We start from the raw sequence: 26,063 nt of genomic DNA, 5'->3' as shown, positions 1-26,063 counted from the left end.
CCTCGCATCTTAAGACATTACCATTTTTTGTCATTCTTTCTTTGTTTTCCAGTTTATAGTTAAAGATAGTTTAGAAAAAGACAGAAGGGAGATAAACCAATAAAAAGGAAAAACTTAAATTGTTGACATAACGAAACCTCAACAAAAGATAGAACTAAGAACGACCCCAACTAAAATGTATATTCTATATAAGGTCGCATGCTATATGAAGAATTTTGCAAATTGATTTTCACGTTGTCGTTTAGAGATATGTGTAGTGTAGAGTAGGGGGAGAAAGTGAAGCTAAGCCTGCGTTCTATGGCAAATGCAAACTCGATTTGAATTAGATTCTTATTGTTGTTGTTGTTGTTGTTGTTGTTGTTCTTGATTGCCAATCCTATATATGTACGTAGTTAGTTAGTTAGTTAGTTAGTATAAGTTTGTAGTCATAGTTGTAGTATTAGTAGTAGTAGTACTTATAGGGTTATAGGTACTCGTATTCGAACGCCAGTGCCATAAATATTCTTTTTTGGGGATTAGTCTTTAAAGATCTCTAAACTAAAGCAAAGTTTTCAATTTGTCTGTCTGTCATTTCTTTGATATAATCGTTAAACGTGTTCAAGATTTTTCTTTTCATTTGTTTTTGTTTTTTTGTTGATGTTTTTTAGTTAGTTTTGGAAACCGAATAAAGTTGAGGTTCTCATTGAGTTCATATTGAGTAAGCCAATCTAATATTGATTATAATTAGTTATTATGTTTATTATTAGTACTTTAATATCTGTTTTTTTTTTTTGTGTTTGTTGTATTTTTTTATTCTTTAGTCGAAATTCCTGGCATTTTTTTGCATTTCCGTTAAACCGTTCTAAAGGGACACAAAAAATATCGATACAAAAAATTAAAAAAAACACACATTGGAAAATTATATCAAAATCTAAGTTTCATAATATCTTTTTTGTTTGCTATTGTCAAAATGATATACACATACTATATTCTCAAGTATTATATGTTATTGACTTGGCGATTGTCTATACATATTTGTATAAGGAGAGGGAGGGGAGTGTAAGTGAAATTCTTTGAAAGGAAAGATATGAGATTAAAGTTCAAATCAAGTGATTTTCGATTAGCAAATGGTTTTGTGTCGAAAAAGTTTACTAGCTGCTATTTATTCTCAGTTTATTTAGTCAGTTAAAAATGTAAATAGATTAAACATAGCTTGTGAGTGATATTTTTGTATTGTATATTTTCTGTTTGGAAGTCGGTTGAAATATGTATAAAACGCAGTTTGTTGTTGTTGTTGTTGTTGTTGTTGCTAATACTTTTGTTGCTGAATACTTTCTGTGTGTGTATGAAACCATTTGCATTTATTAATACATACATACATACATATATTTACTAAAAAAAAGTTTATCAAAAAAGTGTTGTTCGTTTTTTGGTTTACATTTTGTTGTTGTTGTTGTTGTTATCGTTTTAGTTTTCTCATTATATAAATTTAATTAACTTAATAACCAAAGTGTACAACAAAAGTGTTTCATTACTTGTATTTTCGGTTTTTCAGTTTCTTATTTTTGTTTTTTATTTTTTTTTATTTTTTGTTATTTGGCAATGCTACGAGGAAAAAATTACCCTTTAGTTGTTGTTGCTGCTGCTGTTGTTGTGGTTTTTGTTGTTGTTGTTTTATTCTCATTGATACACTTGGCTTCACCTTTATGATTTATTTGATTTTTTTTTTTTTTTAACTCTATTTGCATAGTTTTTTTTCTTTAAGTGTTGTTGTTGAATTGCTTTTGGTAGTAAATTCGCGTTCAGCTTTTTTGTTGTTGTTGTTGTTGTAGATGTATTTGAAATATTCAAGCAGAAATTTAGTTAAGTGTATTTAATGTTATTAATTTAATTTAGTGTTTATTTAATTTAACTTTTAATTTAAATTTAAATTTAAATTTAATTTGGTAGTTTTAAGTAGTTGTATTTTGTTTCTTTTTCTTTTTTCTTTTTAGTGCGTACTTTAAGCATTTAAAATGTTCTTTTAATAATGTTGTTTATAATTAGAGACATAGTTTTTTTAAGTTAGCCGCCGCGCACTCTTTTTTTTTTTTAAGAGTGCTTGCCTGCAAACAGCCAGCCAGCCAGCTTTTTTTGGTCTTGCGCTTGAGTTGAAGTAATTTTCCACAAAATTTATGCAAAGATGAGAGCTTTTTTTTGGAGAAATTCTGAATAACAGTTAGCAAATTGAATTTGAATTTAATTGTATTCATTTATTGAATTGAATGGAATTGAATTTTATTTTATTTCGATATTTGCATTTAATTCCAGGCCGAAATGTTAAAAACAGTTCATTCTGCTGTAAAGCTAACAGCGCTCTGTTAGCATATGTGAACAACTCTTGTAACAGTCAGCTTTAACAGCGCTCTGTTAGCAACTCTTGTAACAGTCAGCTTTCGCATGCTACGCGCTTTTATAGCAGTTAGCTTTTCGACCTAATGCAAGTTTTCGACCAACAAGCTTATGTTTATGGCTGTTGCGTTTGCATGTGTGTGCGTGTGTGTGTATTGTGTCTTTGTGTTTGTCTCGAAACTTGAGCAGAGCTTTATGTGCAGCCGCTAGACGACGCTAAAAGCTCCGCTGTAACGGCTAACAGACGGCTAACAGTTTCGGATATATTCGTTAAACTCTTGTTGTTTAAATATTTTTTTCTTTTTTTTTTTTTTTTTAATTTTCGTTTAATTTAAATCAGTTTAATTTTTCGAACAATTTAGTTTAAAGTTCTCATGCAATTAGTTTAATTTAAGTTGTTTGCGTTTTAGTTTTGGTTGTTGTTTAATTCTTTTGTGTTTAACGTTGTGTTTAATGCTTGGTTTAAGTATAATATGTACATATATAGTAAGTAATTGATTTATGTGTTTTCTTTTCTTTTCTTTGTTTTTTTTTTTGCAGATTGTTTTTTGGTTTCGTTTTTTGTTTTTTGGTTTTAAGATTAAGGAAGACCTTTGCTTTTGTGCATAGCCCTTAGTAGCTTTTTTTTTAATTTGTTTTTTTTTGGTGTTTGGATTTTGCAGCTGCATTTGATTTGTATTGAATTTATTTCTGGCTGCCTCATATAGTTTTTTCCAATTTCATTACTATTTTTATGTGTGTGTGTGTGTGTGTGTGTTTTGCTTTCACTATAAAAATACAGTTATTATTGTATAGCTTACGTGGCTAGAAAAAAAAAACACAAAAACAAACACTGAACTATCAAGTTTGATTTGCCGATCTAATCTATATAGTATATATAGTATATATATATATATATATGTATATGTATATCGTGTATAGCTAATACTTAGTACTTGATTATATAAGAAGCATGTCAATGTGACACAAGAAATTATAATTCGTTTACAGCGTAATTGTTTTTGTTTTTGTTTCTCTTGGATTTCTGTCTGTCTGAAAAGGTTTCTTCTTTTTTTGCCCCTATATCATGTGTTATAAGCCTTATGCAAAGCAAAATACATACAAATTGTCTATTTCTCTTTACTAACTCAAAAAAAAAAAAACACAAAAATTTGTTGTGTGTATTGTTTTTAAACTTATTTTTGTTTTGGTTTTTCAGTTATTAATATTTGTTTTTGTTCTTTTGTCTGTAGTCTGAATACATTTGTTGTTAATGTTGGTTTTGTTGTTGTTTGTTTTACGCTACGCACGAATTTGCTGTTAACTTTTTGCTGTTCTTTGTTTTGAAATTTGTTTTTCGTTTAAAAATTCATTAGATTCTATATTTATATATGTATATATGTGTGTATGGTATATATGTATGTATATATATATAATATTGTGTGTATGTGTGTATGCTTAATTAATTGTCATATGTATATGTATATTTGACTAACCTTTCGCTCTAATGCTTTATCTAACACTTACGTCTAAATGTACTGTTATTAATTATAATAATTTATTTACTTTTTGTGTGTGTTTTGTTTTTTTTGTTTTTTTTGTGGTTCAAATTTTTGTGTGTTGTTTTTATTTTATAAGCATTACTTGGATTTTCATTATGCAAATTTCATTTCCATTTTGTTTCTGTTTCATTCCGCTACATTCCGTTAATATATATATATATATATTTTTTTATTTTCGACTCGTTTATATATGTATGTATATATATAATATTTAAAAATAGTTAACTTTATACTTTGTTTTCGACTTCTAGACTCATTCGCTTACATCGCTTTGATCTTTTTCTCATCGTTTTTGCTACTACAATACAATATTTAGCTGTTTCATTTCCATATCATTTCATTTCATTTCTTTGCGTTGCGTTTCATTTCCGTTTTGTTAAGCTTTTGTTTTTTGGTTTCTTCGGTTTTTCTTCTGTTGTGGTTATGTTTTTTTTATTTTGTTTAGTTTCTTTTGGCCATGTTGTTTTTCTGTTTTCTGTTTTCTGTATTCTGTATTCAGTTGTTCAGTTTTTGGTTTTGGTTTTCAGTATTCATAACATAATTTCAACAATATCGAAACGAATCGTTTTTGGAATTCAGTTTTCGTTATTCGTACGTCTTTAAAATTGAAATTGAATTGAATGCGGTGCAAATTGTGCTTGTGGAAATCTTAAATAAGTCGATACTGAACACATACATACATATATATATTCTATTTGTGCTGTTCCGCTTTTCAAATTCGCCACAATTTCGCCACTTGCAGCGAAATTGCATTTCGGAACGTGATCTATACATATAAGTTATCAAATGCGTCAATAGATGATATACATAATCAGGTTTTTGCATTTGTGCTGTTCCGCTTTTCGAATTCGCCACAATTTCGCATTTGCAGTGAAATTGGAATTCGGAACGTGACATATATAGTTATCGAATGTGTGTGAATAAATATACATAATCAGGTTTTTGCATTAATGTGCGACTTTTTATGAACTCGGAATCGGAACACTTTAAATTTCGGAACATCGTTCAGCATTTTTTTTTTTTTTTCAGAGCGTTGTTCAGTTTAAAACAAAAAATAAATATATATATATAAGATATAAGTTGACTGTGCATATGTATGTGTGTGAGTGTTGTCTGTGTGTGTGTGTGTGTGTGTAAATGTATGTGTTTGTGTTTGTGGCTTGTTCACATTGAATTTGAAATTTATTGTGACTGGTTTACGTTTTGTTCATTCATTTTTCTATCACAGCAACATATTTGTATACACTATTTTACATACTAAAAAAATCAAAATCATACCAACAAGAAACCAACTTGAAGTAGGAAGGAAAAACGGTTGAACAAATTAGCAAAATTAATTATTTTACAATAATTTTTGTGTGTCGAAAACGAAAAACGAAACGAAAGGCGAGAAGATTCGGAATAAATCAAAAACAAACTGTCGTACAATTTGTTGAAAAAGTCAATTTTTCATATTTTTATTGATGAAAGTAAAATATAAGTATAAGGTTTAATTTAATTTTTGGTTTTTTTAGAAGAAGAAGTTGAAGTTGAAAAGCATTTACTCGTTTATGTATTCTTTACATTTTTTTTCGGTTTTGATCATTATTGTGTGGGTTTTACATTCTTTTTTTCTTTTTTTTGTTTTTCTGCTTTGTTGTTGTTTGTTTTCTTTTTCTCTTTTACAAAAGTAGAAACAATATTTTGTACGACTTGAAGTGAAGTATTGAGATTTGCGTAGATCGTTGACAGTTAAGTGTGAAGCCATTTATGGGAACTAGAACCGAACGAAGCAATCGAATCCGAGTTAGTAAGAAAGTTAGTTAATTGAAATGTTTAGTTTGTACTTACAATGAAATGTGGCGCCGAAAACAACACCGCCAACGTGGCTATAATGGTGAAAAGCGTGAAAATAATAAGGCACAAGCGATCCACGACCATTGCCGCAAATTTCCAGTCTCGCGTTATGTCGCCTGTCTCATCCTCTTTTTTTAGCTAAGCGCAAGAGAACAACATAAATGCAATCAATCAAAACAAATCTATAAATGCAGTGATTGATTATTATCAATTCATCAATCAATCAGCCCAAAAATTATTAATTAGTATAACAATATATCTCCTATTCAATCTGTAAATTGAGTAATTTTTGAAAGTGATTGATAAATTAGTAAATCAATCTTCAAATCCAGTGATTGATAACAATTCAAAATGAATCAATCATCAATCAATTTATGAACTGATACAAATAGAACAACAGAAATGCAATCAATCAAAACAAATCTATAAATTCAGTGATTGATTATTATCAATTGATCAATCAATCAGCCCAAAAATTATTAATTAGTATAACAATATATCTCCTATTCAATCTGTAAATTGAGTAATTTTTGAAAGTGATTGATAAATCACTTCAAATCCAGTGATTGATAACAATTCAAAATGAATCGATCAATCATCAATCAATTTATGAACTGATACAAATAGTTTCAGATTTCAATTAATGAATTGGTCAATCAATCAATCCAAGAGTTAATACTAAGATTAATTGTTTATCTATCAGCAAGAAAGATGATTAATAAATCAATCTTTAATCTACTGATTGATAAAAATTCATGATTCACAATGAATATTCAATCCATCAATCAATTCATTCATTTACCAATCGTGGCAAGACCAATGAGCAAATTATTCAGAGCATATATCAATCAATCAATCGAAGAATAAATATTAAAATTAACTGTTTATCACCAATCAATTCAATTTCTAATAAGATGTTCAGATTATCTATTAATCAAATTTTGAATTGAGTAATTGGCAAATCGATTTTATAAATTAGTCAATCGATCAATCAATTAATCAATCAATTTAAGAATTAATATTTAGATTAACCAGTGATTGATAATAATTCATAATTAAACATATGCAATCCATTATTCAATTCATTCATTTATTAATCCTGGCTTGAAATTTATCAATACATAAGTCAACCTATCAATCAATATATCAATCAATAAATTGATTATCAATCCATCAATCAATTAATCAATCACTCCAATAATTGATATTCAGATTAACTATATTCATCGAACATTAATTTGAGTGATTCGCTAAATCAATTAATAAATTAGTCAATCCATCAGTTAAGAGAATTTGACATCTGACCTTACCTGATCGGTTATCCAACGCAGCTCCTTGAGTATCAGCGCCAGTTCGTATTCCGCCGATGAGCCGAGACAGGTGTGCGAGATGGCCTCGTGCATTCGTGCATCGGCAACGGCGGCAACAGGACCAACTGGACCCACGGGACCGACGCTGCCATCGTCGCCTTGCCTGTGAGAAGAGCTCAATTAAATGTATCAATCAATCGCCAAGTCAATCAGTCAATCATGCACAAGTAGGCTATTTGTTTCCTCGTCCTCTTCAACTTATCTATTTGCCCATTCTATTCAATCTTATCCTCGTTCTCGCTGCACCCTCCAATCAAACAAAATATTCATCTGTTGACTCGGCAAACACTTGAGGCGAGTGTGATATGTTATGATGATGATATTCTTTGCTTTTGCCCTCGTTCTCCTTTTCTTTCTATCTCTTTTTCTTTTCGCTTGTTGCCTTGCTGATTTCCATATTCATTTTATATATGGATATTTTTGAACGCTTTTCTATGTTTGTTTTACTCTTTTCCCATATTATTTGTTAACTTACTTAAATACAATTGTTATTTAAAAATGCAAAAATATATAATGATGATAAATTTAGTTTTTATATTACAATTTGAAAATTGTATTTTTGTTTCCAGATGGTTTTATTTCATTTGAAATAAATTTGCAACAAATTTTAATTTCTACAAAATTGAATTTGTAAAACTCTTAAAACTAACATTAATTGGTTCATCATGTTTCGTATACAAAAAAAAGTTTACAATGAGTTCAACAGAATTCCCAAACTAAGTGTTATTAATGCGACTTAAGAAGTTTAAAATATTTCTGAGGAACTCGTTGTTAGATTCATTAATGCGTATCCCAAGCAAGAAAACTGTAAGGGTTAACTGCAGGAATTTGAGAAACGCAAATGCGTTAGCCAAAGGGTAAAGTCGTAAAGTGTGACAATGCTGAGTGGAGAATTTTGTACTTCCACGAAATGCTGGGATGCTACTTATAGAAATACTATAGAGTCGAGAGTCGAGTGCCTGACGCTGTTTTATACTTATATACTATCTCGGTGGCATATTAAATTATCTGCTAATTTCGAGTTCGATAAGTTATCCAACAGTTTGTGTGGCACAGCTAAAAATGCAAGTGCGAGAGAGAGTCCAAAAAAGAGTAAGCAAGAAAGCTTCAGTCGAGTGTGCTCGACTGTGAGATACCCGCTACAGATTTTGAATTAACGGAAAACAGTCCGGTATTAATTTTAAAATATACCGAAGGCCATATTTGGTATATCAATTCAAAATATACCATAGATTACTAATGCATACCGCTACACATTATGCATAAGAGCAAAACAGTGGGGTATTATATTTAAAATATACCAATTTAATATACCACAAAAATATTGAAAATATACCAAAGGCTGTATTTTGTATATTGATATACTGCTAAGTTCAAAATATACTATGGGATACAAACTATACCAAATCGCTGCAAAATACTAAAATATACCAAAGACTATAAAGAGTGCAAAATATACCAGATTGTCAGTCAAAGCAACTAATATTCGTTGTAAATAAAGGTCTCACAAAAAAGTATTTCTTAAATCTCTTCTTATTTCTCATAACTTTTTTTTATCCGTTTGCAATCAAATTCTCAGAAATTTAAAATACTATATATTTGATTTTTTTCGATGTGCTAGGGTGGAAGTGGGCGTGGCAAAGATTTGAAATAAATTTCATATGCGTGCAAACATAACAAGTGCTGTCAAAAAGGAATGATAGCTATATCTATTATAGTTTCCGAGATCTAGGTGTTTAAATAGACGGACGGACAGACAGACGGACGAATATGTATACTTTAAGAAGTTGGAGAAACCTTCTTCTGTTACATACATTTCCTGCAGACACACACACTTATAATACCCTTCTACACCATCGGATAGCGGGTATCAAAAAGCAGAGAATGCAATGTTATGGAGAGGGCTGTGAACTCAACTGAGAAACGTGACTCTGGCACAGTTGTCTCGCATCTCGATTCTCCTTCTTCATTTTCTCAGTTCTTCAGTTCTCGGTTTCGTAGTTTGCGGCGTTGTGGGGGAGGAAGGGAAGAAGGGTCTACTGCTCTCTAAGGGTTTTCCATTACGATTGTATTTCTATGTATTTTTCAGCTTGTCACTAAATGCGTGTCCTTGCCACTTGCCACATGCCACTATTATATTCAAGTATGGCATTGGCATGCCTCTAGTTTGTTGTTTGTTTGTCTCATTGTTGTTGCGGGTACAAACACACACACACACACACGTAGTGTGTGTATACACATCTTGTCATTGTCATTGTCATTGTCATTGACTGTCATTCGAGGCATTGCTGAATAAGGATGCGGATGAGGATGCGGATGAGCGTACGGATGCGTATGAGGATGTGCCTTGTTGAAGTCGTTGTTGTTTTTTTCTATTCTTTTTTTTTCCCCTTCTTTTCGTTGTCGCACTGTCTTTTTTTTTTTTTTTTTTTTTTTCGTTGTCTTGTGCTCACAACTAATGCTGTCGTTTTTAGTTTGTTGTTGATATTGATATTGTCGTCAAATCGTTTAAAGTTTTTTCTATTTTCCACTTTTGTGCAGTGTTTTTTTTTTGTTTTGCGTCTCCTTTCTTTTCTTTTCGTGTTCTTTTGGTGAGCTCAGAGCTCACATTTCATCCATGCAGTGAAATTAAATTGGGCAAACATTTAAAAGTTTTCTCTGCGGCAGCGCGACGTTGCGTTGCGTTGCGCACGGTGCGTATGCGTAACTTCATCCTCAATTGCTGACCAAAAGTTTCGAAACTTTCTTTTTTTTCGCCCCTCCCCCTTTTTTTTTTCTGTATTTTGCTATTGGCCTGAGCCCGATTTTGTGATTGCTTTCAAAACGGATTCGTTCAATTGGACTTTCGGAATGTTGATTTAGAAATTTTCACATTTATCATACTTCGAACGCGCGTACAGTGAAAGCTGCCTACAGAGTTCTGTTTAAATCAAATATGAATTGATTCGATTGGGGAGGTAACACTGTATAGACATGTGTGTGTGTGTGCAGTGAAAGCGTTAATCCGTGAATTTCATTTCAAAAGCATACTCAATTTATCATCGATAGACAAAACAAAAAAAAAAAACAAAAAACGAAACCAATGAAACGGCGAAGCAACACTGCGTATGAGTTATCTCGCATGCCAAAATATTTCAATTTGAATGAAGAGAGCGAGATAAAGAAAGTTTTTGGGGGCGTGAAAATGAATGAGTTCACAACTAAAAAATATTCATTTCTATTTTCTTTTTGTGTAGCTTCAACTACAAGTTGTTATCGATAACTTACCTAAACATTGTCCGATAGTATGTGGGCTGATGGGGCAATGTGGCGCTGGCGCAGCGATGATTGCATCGGAAGTCGTCATCAATGTCGAGCACATTGGCGAGCAGCGATTTCGAAGATCTGCGTGGATGCAATTGTTGGGGAGACAAAATGTTAACAAATATCGAAAATTGTGCTATAATTCAACTATCGATAGTACTATCGTAATGTAAGCAGCACAAAATTTCAAGTCCAAACTGTTATCGATAGTAAAAGCGATAGTTTGCTTGCTGCAGAGTTAGCGCGAGGCGAGAGTACGTAACATATGTAGTATCATATAAGGGGAGGAGGTTACCTTTCCTTGAGCTCAACGTTTTGGATCTGTTGCTTTTTTGTCGCCAGCGTTCGATGAGCCCGACGACGAGGGCGGCGGCGGGCATTCGTAGCCAACCTGTCCGGGTCTTTGCATGCGCAATATGCAAGGTAACCAATAAAGGAATATTACTCTTATCTGTGTGTGCGAGTTCGACAGAGAGACGGAGGTGTGTTGGGTAATGCGGTTAAAAATAATAGCAATAAGTATATTTTTGGTATTTTTTTTTCGTTAGTTTTATGTATAGATATGGAGTAGTAGTTTTTTTAATATATCATTTTTAGTAGTATATGGTATATTTTTGGTATATTTTCGTTAGTTTTATGTATAGATATGGAGTAGTTTTTTTTTTTTTCAAATATCATATTTTTTAAGTACATTTGCGGTATATAGTTTTTGATATTTGCAATCATTGTTGTAGTTGTTGTAGTTAGTAAAAATTACGACACACGTTCACAAATAGTTTTTGTTGTTTGTAGTTGTTGTTGTTGTTGTTGTTGTTTAATTCCAATTTACAGTTTAAGAATTTAAAATTTATTTATCAGAAAGTTGTTAAAGTTTTGGTTTTTTTTTTGATAATTTTTTTTTTTTGGTTTTTAATTAGTTTGATTAAGTTGCGTTCACACGTTGTGGCATGTAGATAGATGAGTGTTGAGTGTGTGTTAAAAAGTAGTAGGAGATAGCAAACAGCACGCGCGTTTTTTGTACGAAGATAGTTAGTTAGTTAGTTGCATAGTTAGTTAGTTGGTTAGTTAGTTAGTTACAGGGAATGAAAGAGATAGCAGTAGTAGAGTTGAAGAGGCATTTGAGTTGAGAAGAGTTTTTTTTTTTTTAAGCGTTGAGAGTTTGCCAGTTAACGTAGTAATAGTTGTAGTTGTTGTTGTAGTTGTTGTTGTTATTGTTGTTGTAGTAGTAGTAGTTGTTGTTGTAGTTGTAGTTGTAGTTGTTGGTGGCCAGAGTTTTTGTTAGAGAAATAAAAGTTTTCGGTGTGATTATTGTGCTTTCATTTGGTTTTCTTTTCTTTTTTTTTTTTTTTTTTTTTTTTTTTTTACAATGCAAGTTATAGGTACAAATACAGATACTTATAGCGCAATAAAATCAAGTTCAAAGGTTAAGGTTAAAGGTTAAAGCATATCATCAATTTGTACTAAATATGTACTAACTAAATGTGGTAAATTCGTTGTCAAAACACAGACACATTGCGTTCATCTCTGCATTGGTATTTGAGTATAATACATATATATTGTATGAACTGTAAATTTATTATATTTTTATATATATATGCATTTAATATTGTATTTTATTTAAAAATTTAACTTTAAGCATTTGTTTTTTTTTTTGCAAAATTTATGTTCAACGTTTTCAAAAACCTTGTCTCGAAAATAATAAACATAATTTGATTTCAAATTTCTTTTCGGTTAAAAGTCAGGGGACAATTTGGATGATGACTGATGGCTGATTGATTGATGCGAGCTTATACTACATTAGCACAAGCAAGCATCGATGCATTGCTATCTCTAATTAGAGGATTACAAATGGCGATTATATAGTTGATAATCTGATATTAATCATCAAGAGAGTGGAGGACAGTGAAGTATGTACACGAGATGATGGTTGCTTCTATTGAGCATTGGTCACGACAGTTGAAGTAGAATAAACAAAACTATCGTATGGAAATATCGATAGGTTTTTTGAAGCACTATAATCGAAACTATCGAATGCAAATATAGATAGCTTTTGAAGCGCAATAATCGAAACTATCGATTGAAAATATCGAAAAATCGATAAGTTTTTATGAAACATTTTCGGCAGTTGAAGCAAAATAAACAAAACTATCTTATGATAATAACGATAAGTTTTTTTTTTATGAACAACTCCCGGTATTTAAAGCACAATTCACAAAACTATCATATGAACAAATCGAGACGTTTGTTTTCTTATGAGTAACTCGCGGCTGTTGAAGCACAATAAATTATCAAAGAAAAGTATCGATAGTTGTTGCATTGTCACAAGAGATATCGATAGTTTTATCGATATATACATATATTGTATATATATTTTTTTAATAAGCGCTTTTTCCAAATGGTCGCAATAAATAACCTGTAGCTATAATTTCGCAAGTTCAATTTTCAGAGTGACCATATTTCGCAAGCTTTCTGATCCTAAATTTGACATGGAAATGCGAAAAAGAAGAGTTCATAAATCTATTTACTGAAAATCATAATTGATATTCATTGTAACAGCCGTGCTCAATGCTAAATAGATCTGCCGATAGTACATACACAATAATTGATGTTAAGTTTTCGAATGTTAATGGGCATTACCAATCATCAAAAGCTAAACTGTACAATTAAATAAAGTTTGCTCCTATAATTAATTGTATTTTTTGTTGTTACTCTGCGTTTTTTGTTGTTAATTCATTTAAATGACTTGCAAAATGTAATGGCATGCAGCAGAGTGTAAAAGAAGAGAGAGTAAATGCAAGCGAGGGAGTTGCTGAGAGTAATTTGTATAGTAATTTATAAGATTTTATTTGTGTGTGGAGTAGAAGACTTGATTCGAGTTCTCGATCTAAAGATATTGCTCTATACATGTGTGTGTGTGTGTGTGTGTGTGTGTGTGTGTGTTGAAGTAGTTGGTACATATTTTGTATATAGTACTTAGATAGTATGTTGAATTAAATAATATGTACATGGAAATGTTTTTTTTATATTTTAAGGAAAGCGAGTTTGTGGGGTGTTTGGTTGTTTTTTTTTTTTTGGTATTAAATGAAAATAGCAATCGATAACGTATCGGTATCTCTCAGAACGCTCGAAAAAAAAATACGAACTCAAAATGAGTAAATATAAATTTAGTAATTGTTAGTAGTAAGTAGAAGTATGTGGGGAACTCAAAATAGAGACAAAAATCGGAGGAATATAGGTAATGTTATAATATTGGTTTTATTTCGAGGGAGATAGTTGATATTTTTTGTATTTTTTGTGGTTTTTGTTGATTGATGTAAAGTAAGTAAGGTAAGTAAGGTAAGTAAGTAGTTAGCAAGTAAGTTAGTTTAAATTTTTAGTAAGTTTGAATATAAATATTACCCATTCACTCATTTCATGCGTATCTGGATTTCTATGATGATAATTGAGGATAAGTATGGTTGACACAACTGATGAGGCCACCATAAACATAATGCAATTGAAATAAGTTCCTAGAAGGACACAAAAATGACACAAAAACGTTGTGGTAATAATATTCCATTATCGATTCTCCATCGATCGATATCGATTACGATTACGATTTCGATATTCGCTAAGCTATGTTTGTTGTTGTTGTTGTATATATTATAATCGGTTTTCGATCTCGATTTTCGATTCAAAGTCACACCTCGAAAATTGCCCTACTTAGTATAGAGAATAAAGATTTTGTTTTGTTGTTCTTTTTGTTGTTGTTCCGCGATTGTTTGTATGTGTATGTGTCTGTGTCTGTATCTGTGTGTGTGTGTGTGTGTGTGCTTTTGTTGTTGTATTCGTAGTGAAACTTTATACACATTTCGCTTGATCAGTTTTCTGATCTTATTTACAGAAAATCGTATTGGAAATTTGGAAAAAAATACGTTTTGTAGATTGTATTTTGTTTGTTTTGATTTTTTTTTTGTTGTTGTTGTCAGTGTAGCTTACTAAAGTTTAAAGTTAGAGAAAAAAGTTCAAAGCAGTATATCGAAATAAAAGAAGTATAGTTAATAAATATATAAACATTGTTCTTTCGATATTTTTGTTCTTATCGTAAATTGCTTCAGTGAAAAAATTTATTTTACAAGTGTTTGTTTTGTTTTGTTTTTGTTTTTTGTCTTTTGCCTCGCCAAAAAATACTCAACAGACAAAAGAGACAGATATAGAGACAAAGACAGAGATAGAGAGTGTGTGTGTGTGTGTGTGTGTGTGTGTAGCGACAGGTAGACAAAGTGTTAGACAGCGACAGATATATATATATAGAGAGAGCGAGAGAGATATACATAAATTGAGAAAGAGAGATGGAGCGAGAGGCAAACTTGTGGCTCAATTCAAAAAGAGTTTTGGGACTTTCTTTTGAAATGAACCGCGCGTTTGACTTGACGCCTTTTTCCTTTTCTTTTTCTTTATCTTTTTTCGTTTTTTCCTTTTTCTTTGCCTTAAATATTTCGTGGGGGGGGGGTTTCTTCATATTTCTCTTTCAAGAATTTTCTTTTGTTATTTTGGGACTAATTGTTGTTCCTTTTGACTGCCCTGTTTGCTTTTTTCATTTTTCATTTCTTTTTTTAAAGGTATTTTTTTTTTGGTTTTTACTTTTTGTGCACAACCAATTATCCGCAATCATCATTTTTGTTTAAAAATCGAGATCTGATTCGGTTCTTCGAAATTGTTGAGCTGTAAAATATTTTTTTGATGATAGACATGGGTCTTGGGCAAAAGGTGTTGATTGTTTTTTTAACTACAGTTAATTGTTGTTTGTTTGTTGGTTTGTTTGTTGTACTTTGTTTGTTAGGTGTGTGTGTGTGATGTTTGGTAGTTGTTTCGTGGTTGTTTTTTTTTTTTTTGTTAGTAGTTTGGTTAAATGGCAATTAAATATTTAGAAATGGATCGAGAGTTTGTTTGTTCTGTGGGTGCGTTTCTTTCTCACTAGTTTTTGTTTTTTGTTGTTATTTTTTGTTTGTTTTAATTTGTTTTTAATTTGAGGTCTATTATTTAAGTTCTATTTAATTGCATTTATTTAGCGAATGCACAGTGAAAAATTGCATTAAACAAAAAGAGAGTAATGTATTATACAGAAAAGTAAAATAAATGTAAAGCGTTTATTTTCACTGTGCATCTGAATTTTTTGTTTTATGGTTATTGTTATGGTTGTAGTTGTTGTATTTGTGGTTGTTGTTGTTGTTGTTTGGGGCACATACACTCCACTACATAATTGTTGGCTCTAAGCATATGATTATTTAAGTAATATATATTGTATATACATATATGTGTGTATATATATATATATATGTATATGTAGAGGAGAGTGTAGAGCAACTAGTCGCATATGCATATATAGTATAAGTATTGTTGTTATTGTTGCTGTTGTTGTTGTTGTTGTTGTGGGATTTGATAACCTTTAAAAAAAAAACACACACAGTTAATGGGCAGTTAATCACACATACATACATACATACATACATTTCTACTATACACATATATACACATACGTATGCGTATGCGATATGAATAAGTATGTATGCTAACAAAAATTAACAAAATACAAAAAAAAAACTTAAACTTAAAACAAAACACACAAAAAAATACAAGTAAAGTGTGTGTGTGTGTGTGGTATTTACAAGTGTGACCAGCTAGATTGTGTAAATGTGTCTGTGTGTGTGTGTGTGTGTCTATGATACAATGAGTGTATGTGTGTGTGTGTGGGTGTGGGTGTGTGTTGAAAGTAAGTGAAACACCATCAAAAGAAAAGCATATAGTTTGGTAGTATATCAAAAGTTAGCAATCTTTTTTTTTTGTTGTTGGGAATTACTTTATAAACAACATGAGCGAGAGCGAGATAGATAGTTAATTAGTTAGAGAGAGAGAGAAAGACAGAGTTAGAGAGTAAGAGAGAGAGAGATAGCGAGTTTTTTTTTTACTACCACAACTACAGCGCACAGAGAATTCGAACGAACGAACGAACCAAACTCAAAAAGCCGAGATTTCTCCAACAATCTTCACACGACAAACAAAAAAGAAAAAAAAAACAACTAATTCAAAAATCATACAACACAATCTTAACAACAACAATAGAAAAATAATTTGAGTAACGATAACGATAACGATAACGATAACAATAATTAGTAGTAGAAGAAGAAGACAAAATATTTACACATACAACCCTGGCAACCCTGCCTAGTCTTATATACCCCACAAAAATTTTTCGGTTTTTGGTTTTTATTGCCAATCTAAGTAAAAATTCCTTTCGATTTTTACATGCAAATTGATGAGCCGATAAAAAAAAGAGTTGTTGCTATACAAATACATATATAGAGCACATATGTATGCGTGTGTTTGACAGCGTGTGTGTGTGTGTGTGAGAGAGAGAGAGAGCCAAATATACAGACATAGCAAAAGTGAGACACAGAGAGATAGCGAGAGAGAGAGAGAGAGAGAGAGCAAGAGTTAAAGACAGCGTTTAGCTCAATTATTATTATAATTTTTGTTTTTCGTTTAATACGGACATGTTTTTTATTTTATTTAGTTATTTACATAGCTGTTCCCGTGTGTGTGTGTGTGTGTGTGAGTGGGTGTGGGTGTGTATGTGTGTGTTTCAATATATGCTGTGTTAGTGAGTGTGTGTGTGTGTGTGTGTATGTGTTAGTTTCATTAATTGCAGCGAGCAAGAAAAAAAAAACGAAAGTTCGATGTGTAAAGTGTGCGACAAAAGTTCAATTGAACCCGGGGACATGTTTGTTCATGATGATGTTGACTTTGACCCCACGACGCATGCCACGCCCAGTCCCACATTGTGTCCCGCCCCCCTTCGAGCACACGCACACATTGACATTCATATACGCATTCACATTTCGTATTCATAACTGCAATAAAGAAGTTGAAGATAGAGTCGCAAATTGTTTTTTTTTTCGTTTTTTTTTCGTTGTCAAATGTGTGTGAGTGCTGAGGTATGTGTGTGTGTGTGTGTGTGTGTGTGTGTGTGTGGGTGGGCGGCGGTTTCATGTCAACTAGTTTGATAGGCATTTTGTGTTCTTGCATGCCAACAAGAACGTTTTTTCCTTTACATTATGTGGTAGTGGTCCTTGGCAAATACATATATAGTATATATAGCATACATATAGACTCTCGACACAATTGCTCGAGTTCTCGTTTGTTGTACGCAAATCCAACAAATCCAAATCCAAATCCAAATCCGAATACAAAACCAAAACCAAAATGAAAAACCAGTAAAACCATCAAAATCGAAACACAAAAATTATTGTTATAACGAAATCACACAGAGAAAGAGAGAGAGAGAGAGAGAGAAAAGTAGAGAGAGAGAGAGAGACAATAGTAGGTAGTAAAAAGTAGATGACAACAAATCAAATATCAGAATGTAATATAATATATATTTATAGATGGTATCGTATAATATTGTTGTTATTTATGTATATTGTTGTTTCATTTCTTTTTTGTTGTTGCGAATTACTATTCATCTGAATTTGTCTTGTTTCATGCGAATTTTCCATACCAGTCCTCGGATACGATAAGAAATACGATACAAGATACGATATTCAAGATACACATACGAGTTTCTACGTTTTGAAAACAAAAAAAAAAAAATAAATAAATTCAATGATATTTCGTTACGTTACGTTGCGTTACGTTACGTGTCGAGTGTGTGTGTGTGTGTGTGATAGAGTGTATGTAGGTATGTGTGTTGTTGCTATATGCATACTTCTATAGCAACGTGGTGCAAAATAAGTTTCAAACAAACAGTGAATTGACATTAGCATACGATATTCGAATTACGATATACGGCATACGATATTCGATTTACGATATACGATGCACAAGATACAATGATTAGCATTCGATATTCGAATTACGATAGACGATATACGATATTCGGTTTACGATATACGATACACATGATACAATAATCGAGTGTGGTGGATATGGCATGCTGGATAGATGGGAACAACAATGCAATCAATGTTTTCATGAACGGGAAACTTGTACTTATTGAATTGGCTTTTATTTGTCTCTTGTAGTTTTATCGCAGATCTCTCAGAAGCATTACGATATATGTATATTCCAACGACGCGCACACACACAGAGCTCCACTTACCTTCTTAGTTCGTAGCAATTACTTGTTACTTGTTAATGTTACTAAATGTATATATTTATATATAGTCGACAAATATGTTAGATATATATTATATGTAGATATCAAAATGTTCAGATGCTCAAAATGAACTACAAAATGTTGTTGGATCAGAGTTGTTTGGTTTCTATTCGTTTTGATCATGCGTCGATGATGCTGGATGATGATCAACAAGTAACCCAAACTTCCAACTCCAACTTCCAACTAAAGTAGATATATAATATATGTGTGTATTAGATTATAGCAAATACTATACTTGTTACTCGATTACTTTTGATAAATTCGTTTAATTTTCGTTTCAGTTCATTCAAAATGATGTTCTATTGATGGCATTTTTTTTGTTGGTAATTGTTGTATATTGAATGTACAGAACTTTTAAGCAGGTTCGCTGGGGTGGTTCACACATTCATTGATGATGATTCCTTTTGCTCACGACTTCAGGCACAACTCTATGTAGATATGTGTTTGTGTGTCTGAGTGTGTGTGTGTTAAAGTCTAGCGCAAATGAAAATGCAAATCAATCAATCCGTCTGTCTGTCTGTCCGCACATATAAACAGCAATAGCTCGAAAACTATAAATGCTACACATAGAGAAAAACATCTTCATTGAAAAGTAGATTGCTAATCTCGATTTTAGATCGATCTTAAGAAAACAATCTTGAAAATTACGATTTTAATGGTAAATTTGCATTTTAAGATTAAAAACATCTTATTTTAAGATTTTAATCTTGCCTCAAGAACGTTGAAGATTCCAAATCTTGATATACGAGGTTTTAAGTTGAAATAATCTTAAGACAAGATATTGTTTTTCAATAATCGTTTTAAGATGAAAAACTTTTCTTTTAAATTCGAAAAGATTTTATAATCAAGAATTTCAAAGTAAAAAACACACAATCAATTTTTTGTTTGTTTTACATTAAACAATTTAAACTTAAGATAGTTTCGTTTTGAACTCAGATTTTGCTTTTAAAATATTTTTCTTTGTTGAAATAAGATTATAATCTTTAATTTCAAAATTGGGCAAACTAGATTTTTGGTAGAATTTCGATTTTAATTTTGAGAAACAAGATTATAAACTTGAATTTCAGAAGACATAAACCTTCTTGGTTCCATTTTGACATCAAAGAATCTTGATTCAAGATTTTATTCTTGATTTTAGCAATTTTTTTTTCTTTCTGTGTAGAGCTGTCAAATTTGGCGATAATGTGGAAATGTGATAAAGGTTTTGATTTGATAGACAACTTTGTTGTCAGCTGGATTTCATGCATTTCAGTGAGTGAATGGCGAGTGAAAAACCGATTGTCAAATGCGATTGATGCGTTTTGCATTTGCGCTTCGACTGTGTGTCTGTCTGTGTAATGTATTTTGGTGAAGCTAATTGGTAATTTGAGATTATTATTGTGTAATTGCTGCGGTCATTTGTTGCATCTACATACATACGTTATACGTTTTACGTTTACAATTGCAATGCATAATTAGTAGCTACTCGGATAACACATTTGTTTCACTCACTAAATTATCTCTAATAATCAAACACGTACGCACACACACACACACACACACACACACACACAGATATCTTAAAATTAAACTATGTGAATTACAACTACGAATACTCATTCAAATAACAATCACACTCACACTCGACTGTCGGAGAGTTTCTTTTTGTTAATGTATGTTAATTGTTGCGTTCAACTACGGATTGTATATGAAATCAGCTAATTGGTTTTGATTATCAGCATAGCGACTAGTGTTGTACAGTGCCGCAAAATTAATTATTTCGCACGCTTCTTCTCTCTACATAGAGAGAGAGCGGCGTTATCTCTCTTTTTGGGTGTTTATGAATGACTAAAATGCAAATTGAAGCTGCAAAACTTCATGAGTGTTATATATGTATATGTGTGGGTATGTCTGGGTGTGTACATAGTGTTGTAAGCGGCGGGCAGTGTTGGAAAGTACTACAAAAATTGCATTGTTCGTTGAGCGAAAACTATCTAAAAGCTAGTTGATTTCAATATCCATGGATACTTAATACTTAAGCCAGCATTAGTTTCACATAGTTTTATGCTTTATTAATGCGAAATCGAAGCGAGCAGAATTGCTTTTTGCTTTTTTTCTCATCCTGAAAGTTAAGCTACGAAATATGCACGTGATGGGGATAAACTTGAACTGTGCAAAGTTTATGAAATCGCTTAAATCACAGAGAGAAGGAGAGAAAGAGAGAGAGAGAGAGAGAGAGAGAGAGAAAGACGCTCGGCATTAAATGAAATATTAAGAGAAAAACAAAAACAAACAGAAACCAGAAACCAGAAATCAGACACTTAAAGATTGCAGAGCAACAACAGAATAAACGCATCTTTCTCCTCCTTCTCCTCCTCCCACCACACACTTTATAAAGTTCTCGCCCACATTTTATTTAGCTTTGGCTTTGGTTCACACACATCCTGAACCTCATCCTCATCCTCATCCTGATCCAGGAAGGTGAGCTGCTTGAAACTTAAAACGGGCCAATTTGCTGTACGTGTTTATTGCTTTCAATTTCGATGCAATGCAGCACACAACAACAACAAAAAAAAAACAGAAAAGCAGAAAAATAGAAAGAAAAAAAAAAACAACAAAGAGAAGGAAATAAAAAGCAAAACTTCAAATTCGAAACTAATAGCGCTGCAAATCTTCACTGATACAAAAGGTGAGGGGTAAATTGTACTTTGATTTCTCCACTCACTTATATTAAAAATATAGCTAAATCTATCTAGTGTTTATGGTACTTTAATCATTTCAAACTTTTGTGAAGTGGGTTTTTCACTCATTTGCTCAAGTGCATGTGAAATTTAACTAGCAGTTAATTGAGTAGTTCATATTATACCACGTTTAAAGTCTAAATAGTTCGTTTACATAAAGTCTATATCTTTGCTATCTATCTAGTTTTTATAGTTTAATTACTGTTATGCATTTTCGCAGTTTTTCAAGGGTTTCTCAAGTGAATGTTAAATGTAAGTAGTTATTACTTCAAAGACTTTAAAGTCGAAATTGTTGTTCTACACGATATTAACAAATTTGCTTTATACCTAGTCTTTAGAGTTCATCCAGTCTTTATAGTTAAGCTACTTATTTTCGGAGTTTGTCAAAGTTTTCTCATGTTCATGTTAATTTTAACTGGCACTTATTTAAGTACCTATAACGTCTAAAGAGTTGTTCCATATGAGGTCAATATCTTTAATATATATTTAGTCTCTCATTGACTGTAAAGTATTTTCGCAGTTCGTCAAGGATTTCTTATGTTCATGTTAAATGTCATTTGTCAAGGTTTTCTAATTTTAACTGATACTTATTTAAATAGTTATTATTATAACGATTTCAACGTGTAAAGAATTGTTCTATATGAGGCTTTATAGTTCATTGACTGCAAAGCCTGTTCATAGTTTGTCAAAAGTTTCTCATGTTCTTGTTAAATTTAACTGGCAGTTATCTTCGAAGTAGTGCTGCTAAGCTTCATATTAATTTTAACCGGCAGTTAGTTAAGTAGTTATTTCTATAACTTTTTTACGAACTCTATATCTTAGCTATCTTAGAAATATCTTAGCACTAAAAAGTTGAAATATGTACGAATTCGATATCTTTGCTATATACCTATAGTTTTACAGTTTATTTAGTGCTTTTGGAGTGCATGTTAATTTTAACTGGCAGTCATTTAAGTAGTTGATATCATAAATAGTTCATACTATATTTAAGTAGTTTATATTAAAGTCTGAATAGTTCAATTTCTTTGCTATACACCTAGTTTTTCTTTTTTGGAGTTTGTCAAGGGTTTCTCAAGTTCGTGTTAACTTTAACCGTCAGTTATTTAAGTGGTTTATACTTGTCTAAATAGTTCGTTCAATATCTTTGCTAACATATAAACTTAGTCTTTATAGTTCATCGACTGAAACATATTTTCGAAGATTTTATCTGGTGTTTCTCAAGTGCATGTTAAATTTAACCGGCAGTTATTTAAGCTAATATCACAAATAGTTGTTGTTACTATCACAGTATTTATTTTACTCAAAATTCGCATTGTCAGTAAATTAAGAAATGCGCTTGAAATTAAGTTGAGAAATGCAATTGAAATAATGCCTCAAGTTTTGAAATGGTTTTTCATATATTATATATTGTGTATGTGAATTGCCGCGACTGCAGCTTTAATATGAACATGAGAGAGAGAGAGAGAGAGAAAGAAGGCGACTTAGTTGTCTGGCAGCTCACAGTGTGTACAATAAGTACTCGCATGTGTGTGTGTGTACTTAAAATACTAAATGTGTAGAAATGTGGCATGAGAATACGCTAGAGTGTATGTATGTGTGTGTGTGCGCTTCAAGTGTGTGTGTGTGTATTTACGAGTAGTTGTACAACATTCGTGGAGCAGCTTAAGTCCGCGCACCTTTAAGACCCAACCGCAGAGAGTATTTAACAAAAAAAAATTCATAAAATTGCAAAATTTAATGAAAACGAAAAACTCTTAATGAAAAACGAAAAAAAATATGAAATTGAAAAGAAAAAACAAGTTTGCTTTGCAGTTTGTCTTTCTCTTTTTTTTTTTCAGGTTTTTTTGTTTTTCTCGGCTGTTGCGAAAGAAGTTGAAGTGAAATCTTCACTGATTAGTTCGAGTTGAGAAGAAAGAGAGCTGAATGTTTGAATGTGCATTAATTATACAATAAACATTATTATCATTATTATTATTATTATTATTATTATGTCTGTACTAAATAGAGAGATTTGTGTATAGTTTTCTGTGTGTGTTCAACTTACCGAGCAGAGGCACGGCATCGGATGTCGCTGGCATCGTTTCCGCGACCATATTCAGGAAGACTGTGAGCGATAGTAAAATAGTAACTCCTGAAAGTATGCAGCAAAAATTTTATGAGCACACAGCGAGTACGTTTTTTTTGTCGAGTGTGTGTGTGTGTGTCAGTTGTGTGTTGGTGTGTTAAGGTAGAGTTAAACAGAGGGAGAGAGAGAGAGAAGAGAGAGATAAACAGAGAAAGAGAGATTGAGAGAGAGAGAGAGAGAGAGGAGTGTAGTAGAGCACATTAAAGTTATTATTTGTGGTTATTATTATAATAATTGTTATTGGAGAACTGTGAAGTGTTGCCAGACTGTTTGCAAAACTGAGTTTCCTGCGTCGCTGATGCATTCTTTCTTTCTTTCTTCGCTGCAATTGGATGCACATGGATGTGGTATGTAGATATTGTAGAGATTGCGATTGCGATTGCGATATTTGCTTTTGTAATTGTCGCGCCTTTTTCATCCCGTTTTCTTTTCTTTTCGCGCGTTTTCGCATCAAAAACTACTACCGTATTCTCTGCGCTGAACCTCAAGTTGTGCTTCCACGTCCGTTGTCCGTTCGCAAATTTCGTGTTTGTCACCCCCAAAAAACAAAACAACAAAAAATTACAGCAACTACACTTTTCTATAAAAACAATATATGAACACACTCACACACACACACACACACACATTTGGCACACTCACACACTCATAAACAGACTCTTGCTTGTACTTCTTGCAACTTATCATTATTTATGGGCAGCTGGCGTTTGTCAGTGAGTGCTTAGTCCTTATCAAAAGTTGCTTTGCCGCCTTTTTCAATACCCTGCACACACACTCTTGAGCAGCGACTAGCTTAGCTATTGCCTAATTTTGATTGCATTATGTGTACTACACAAAAAAAATGATAGACTAAAGTAATGCTTTCCTAATATTTAACCGACATAATATTCTTTTATATTTGTTTAAATTGTCTATATCGATTGTTCTTTTGGAGGAACGTTCTTCTTTTTAACAATGTTTAATAGTTGTTTGCTGTTCCAAGTTTCGATTGTTCCACACATTTTAGAGTGACCATATTTGACAACCTTGAATACCCTAAAAAAGAAATTTATTGCCACACCACTCAAACATTTGCACTTAATAGGCAAACTAAATGCAATTAGCAAAATTTGGCGGCAATATCCCAAGCACATATTAATATTTTCATTTATTTATGGAGTCTAAGACTCCACTATTTTATTAATGTCATTTCTCTTCAATGTCTCAGACGCTTTCATTTATTTATTTTTTTAATTATGCATCTAAATGCTTCTCTTTACTTTATCGATATGACTATGTTGTCTACTTTTTTCGCATGTGGAGTATTGACACACTTAAAATTTTGTTGTGCTGGGAACTGCAGAACGAAATAATCCCGTTTGTTTTTTTTATATGGAGAGCGCTTTAGTAAACAAAAACTATGCAAATTTCATATGTTGTTTTTATTCATTTCGATTACACTACTCTTTTATATTGGTTTTTTTTTAATTGTTTCCCAAATTTTATATATATTATTTTATATTTGTCTACCTCAAGGAAATGTTTTTGTAATCAATGTTTGTTTCCCTATTTATAGCAAACACTTCATATGTTGTTTGTATGGTGTGTAAACTCTAAACATGCTCCAAATTTTTACCAAAAAAAAAAAAATTAAACTAGACAACATTCTATTCATTAATTTGGGGGGCAGGCAACTAGCAACTACGGAAGTTGAAAGCAACACTGGCGCCATCTAGCGCTCAACGTTGCGTCTTCACTTGTATGTGTTTCACTGTGTTTGTGTATATGTGTGTGTGTGTGTGTGTGTTTGTGGAGTAGAGTACAGGGTATTTGTGGCGCCTAAGCAGCGCGTTTAATGGAACGTTTTTGTGCTGCGCATATTTTATGCCTTGCTCTTTTGAGGTTATATAAATTATGTCAAAAGTCAGTTAGGGGTATGCGGGGGGACTAACACAGAGAGAGAGAGAGAGAGAGAGAGTGAGGGAGAGAGGGAGAAAGAGGAAGGCCGCCAAAAGTGTCGGGCAAACATAAATTAGCCACAGGGTTTTACGCAAACTTGTCTATTATGCATGAACCACGGCTGGCGGCCCTAATGCGTTTTGCCACACACACACACACAGTCGCACACACACACACACACACACGCTTTCGTTGACAGACACGCATATATGGTGTGGGGGTTGTTCTCTATGAACAATTTTTAAAATATGGCATTTTTGTCGGTATTTTTTTTTTGTTTTCGCTTATTTTTTTTTTCTCTTGCTGACAGCTGCAAGCAAAAGTTTTGCTACGTCTTCTCTTGCTGCTCATAAACGCAATATATATAGAAATGTATCTATATATAGAAATGTTGTATATGTATGTGTGTGTGTCGGAGTTTTATATAAATTTTTGCTCGTTGTATAAAAGTATTGTGTAAATTTTTTTGACATGCACCATATGCTGCGCGTGTTGAAAGTACGTGATGAGCTTCAGATGCCAATGCTCTGTGTGCTCTGCGGATGAGCTGCAAAGCATTTTGCCACATTTTCGCATAACTTTCCTTCAATCCACAAGCTGTGTTTGTGTCTGTTCCTTTCAAAATTGGTCAAAATGAGCAACACCAGTTGTTGCCACACAACTCTT

The 26,063-nt window shown here is 32.2% G+C and overlaps 1 protein-coding gene across 1 annotated transcript in view; it reads right to left on the bottom strand.

The window, feature by feature from the left end:
* Positions 1 to 2,030: 2,030 nt before the first annotated feature.
* LOC132795011 (neuronal acetylcholine receptor subunit alpha-7) overlaps positions 2,031 to 26,063 on the bottom strand; it is a 212,414-nt gene continuing 188,381 nt past the window's right edge. The window contains 8 exon segments of the mRNA XM_060805400.1: positions 2,031 to 5,667; positions 5,742 to 5,885; positions 7,058 to 7,220; positions 10,385 to 10,501; positions 10,716 to 10,753; positions 10,755 to 10,871; positions 13,820 to 13,929; positions 23,379 to 23,465. Of these exon segments, the coding sequence (XP_060661383.1) occupies positions 5,659 to 5,667; positions 5,742 to 5,885; positions 7,058 to 7,220; positions 10,385 to 10,501; positions 10,716 to 10,753; positions 10,755 to 10,871; positions 13,820 to 13,929; positions 23,379 to 23,465 (785 nt within the window). The 3' untranslated portion in view covers positions 2,031 to 5,658.

The sequence above is a fragment of the Drosophila nasuta genome, chromosome X (genome assembly GCF_023558535.2).
Source record: "Drosophila nasuta strain 15112-1781.00 chromosome X, ASM2355853v1, whole genome shotgun sequence".
In the NCBI taxonomy this organism is placed as follows: Eukaryota; Metazoa; Arthropoda; class Insecta; order Diptera; family Drosophilidae; genus Drosophila; species Drosophila nasuta.
The sequence above is the reverse complement of the archived record's forward strand: the minus strand, read 5'-3'. Positions and strand labels throughout refer to the sequence as shown.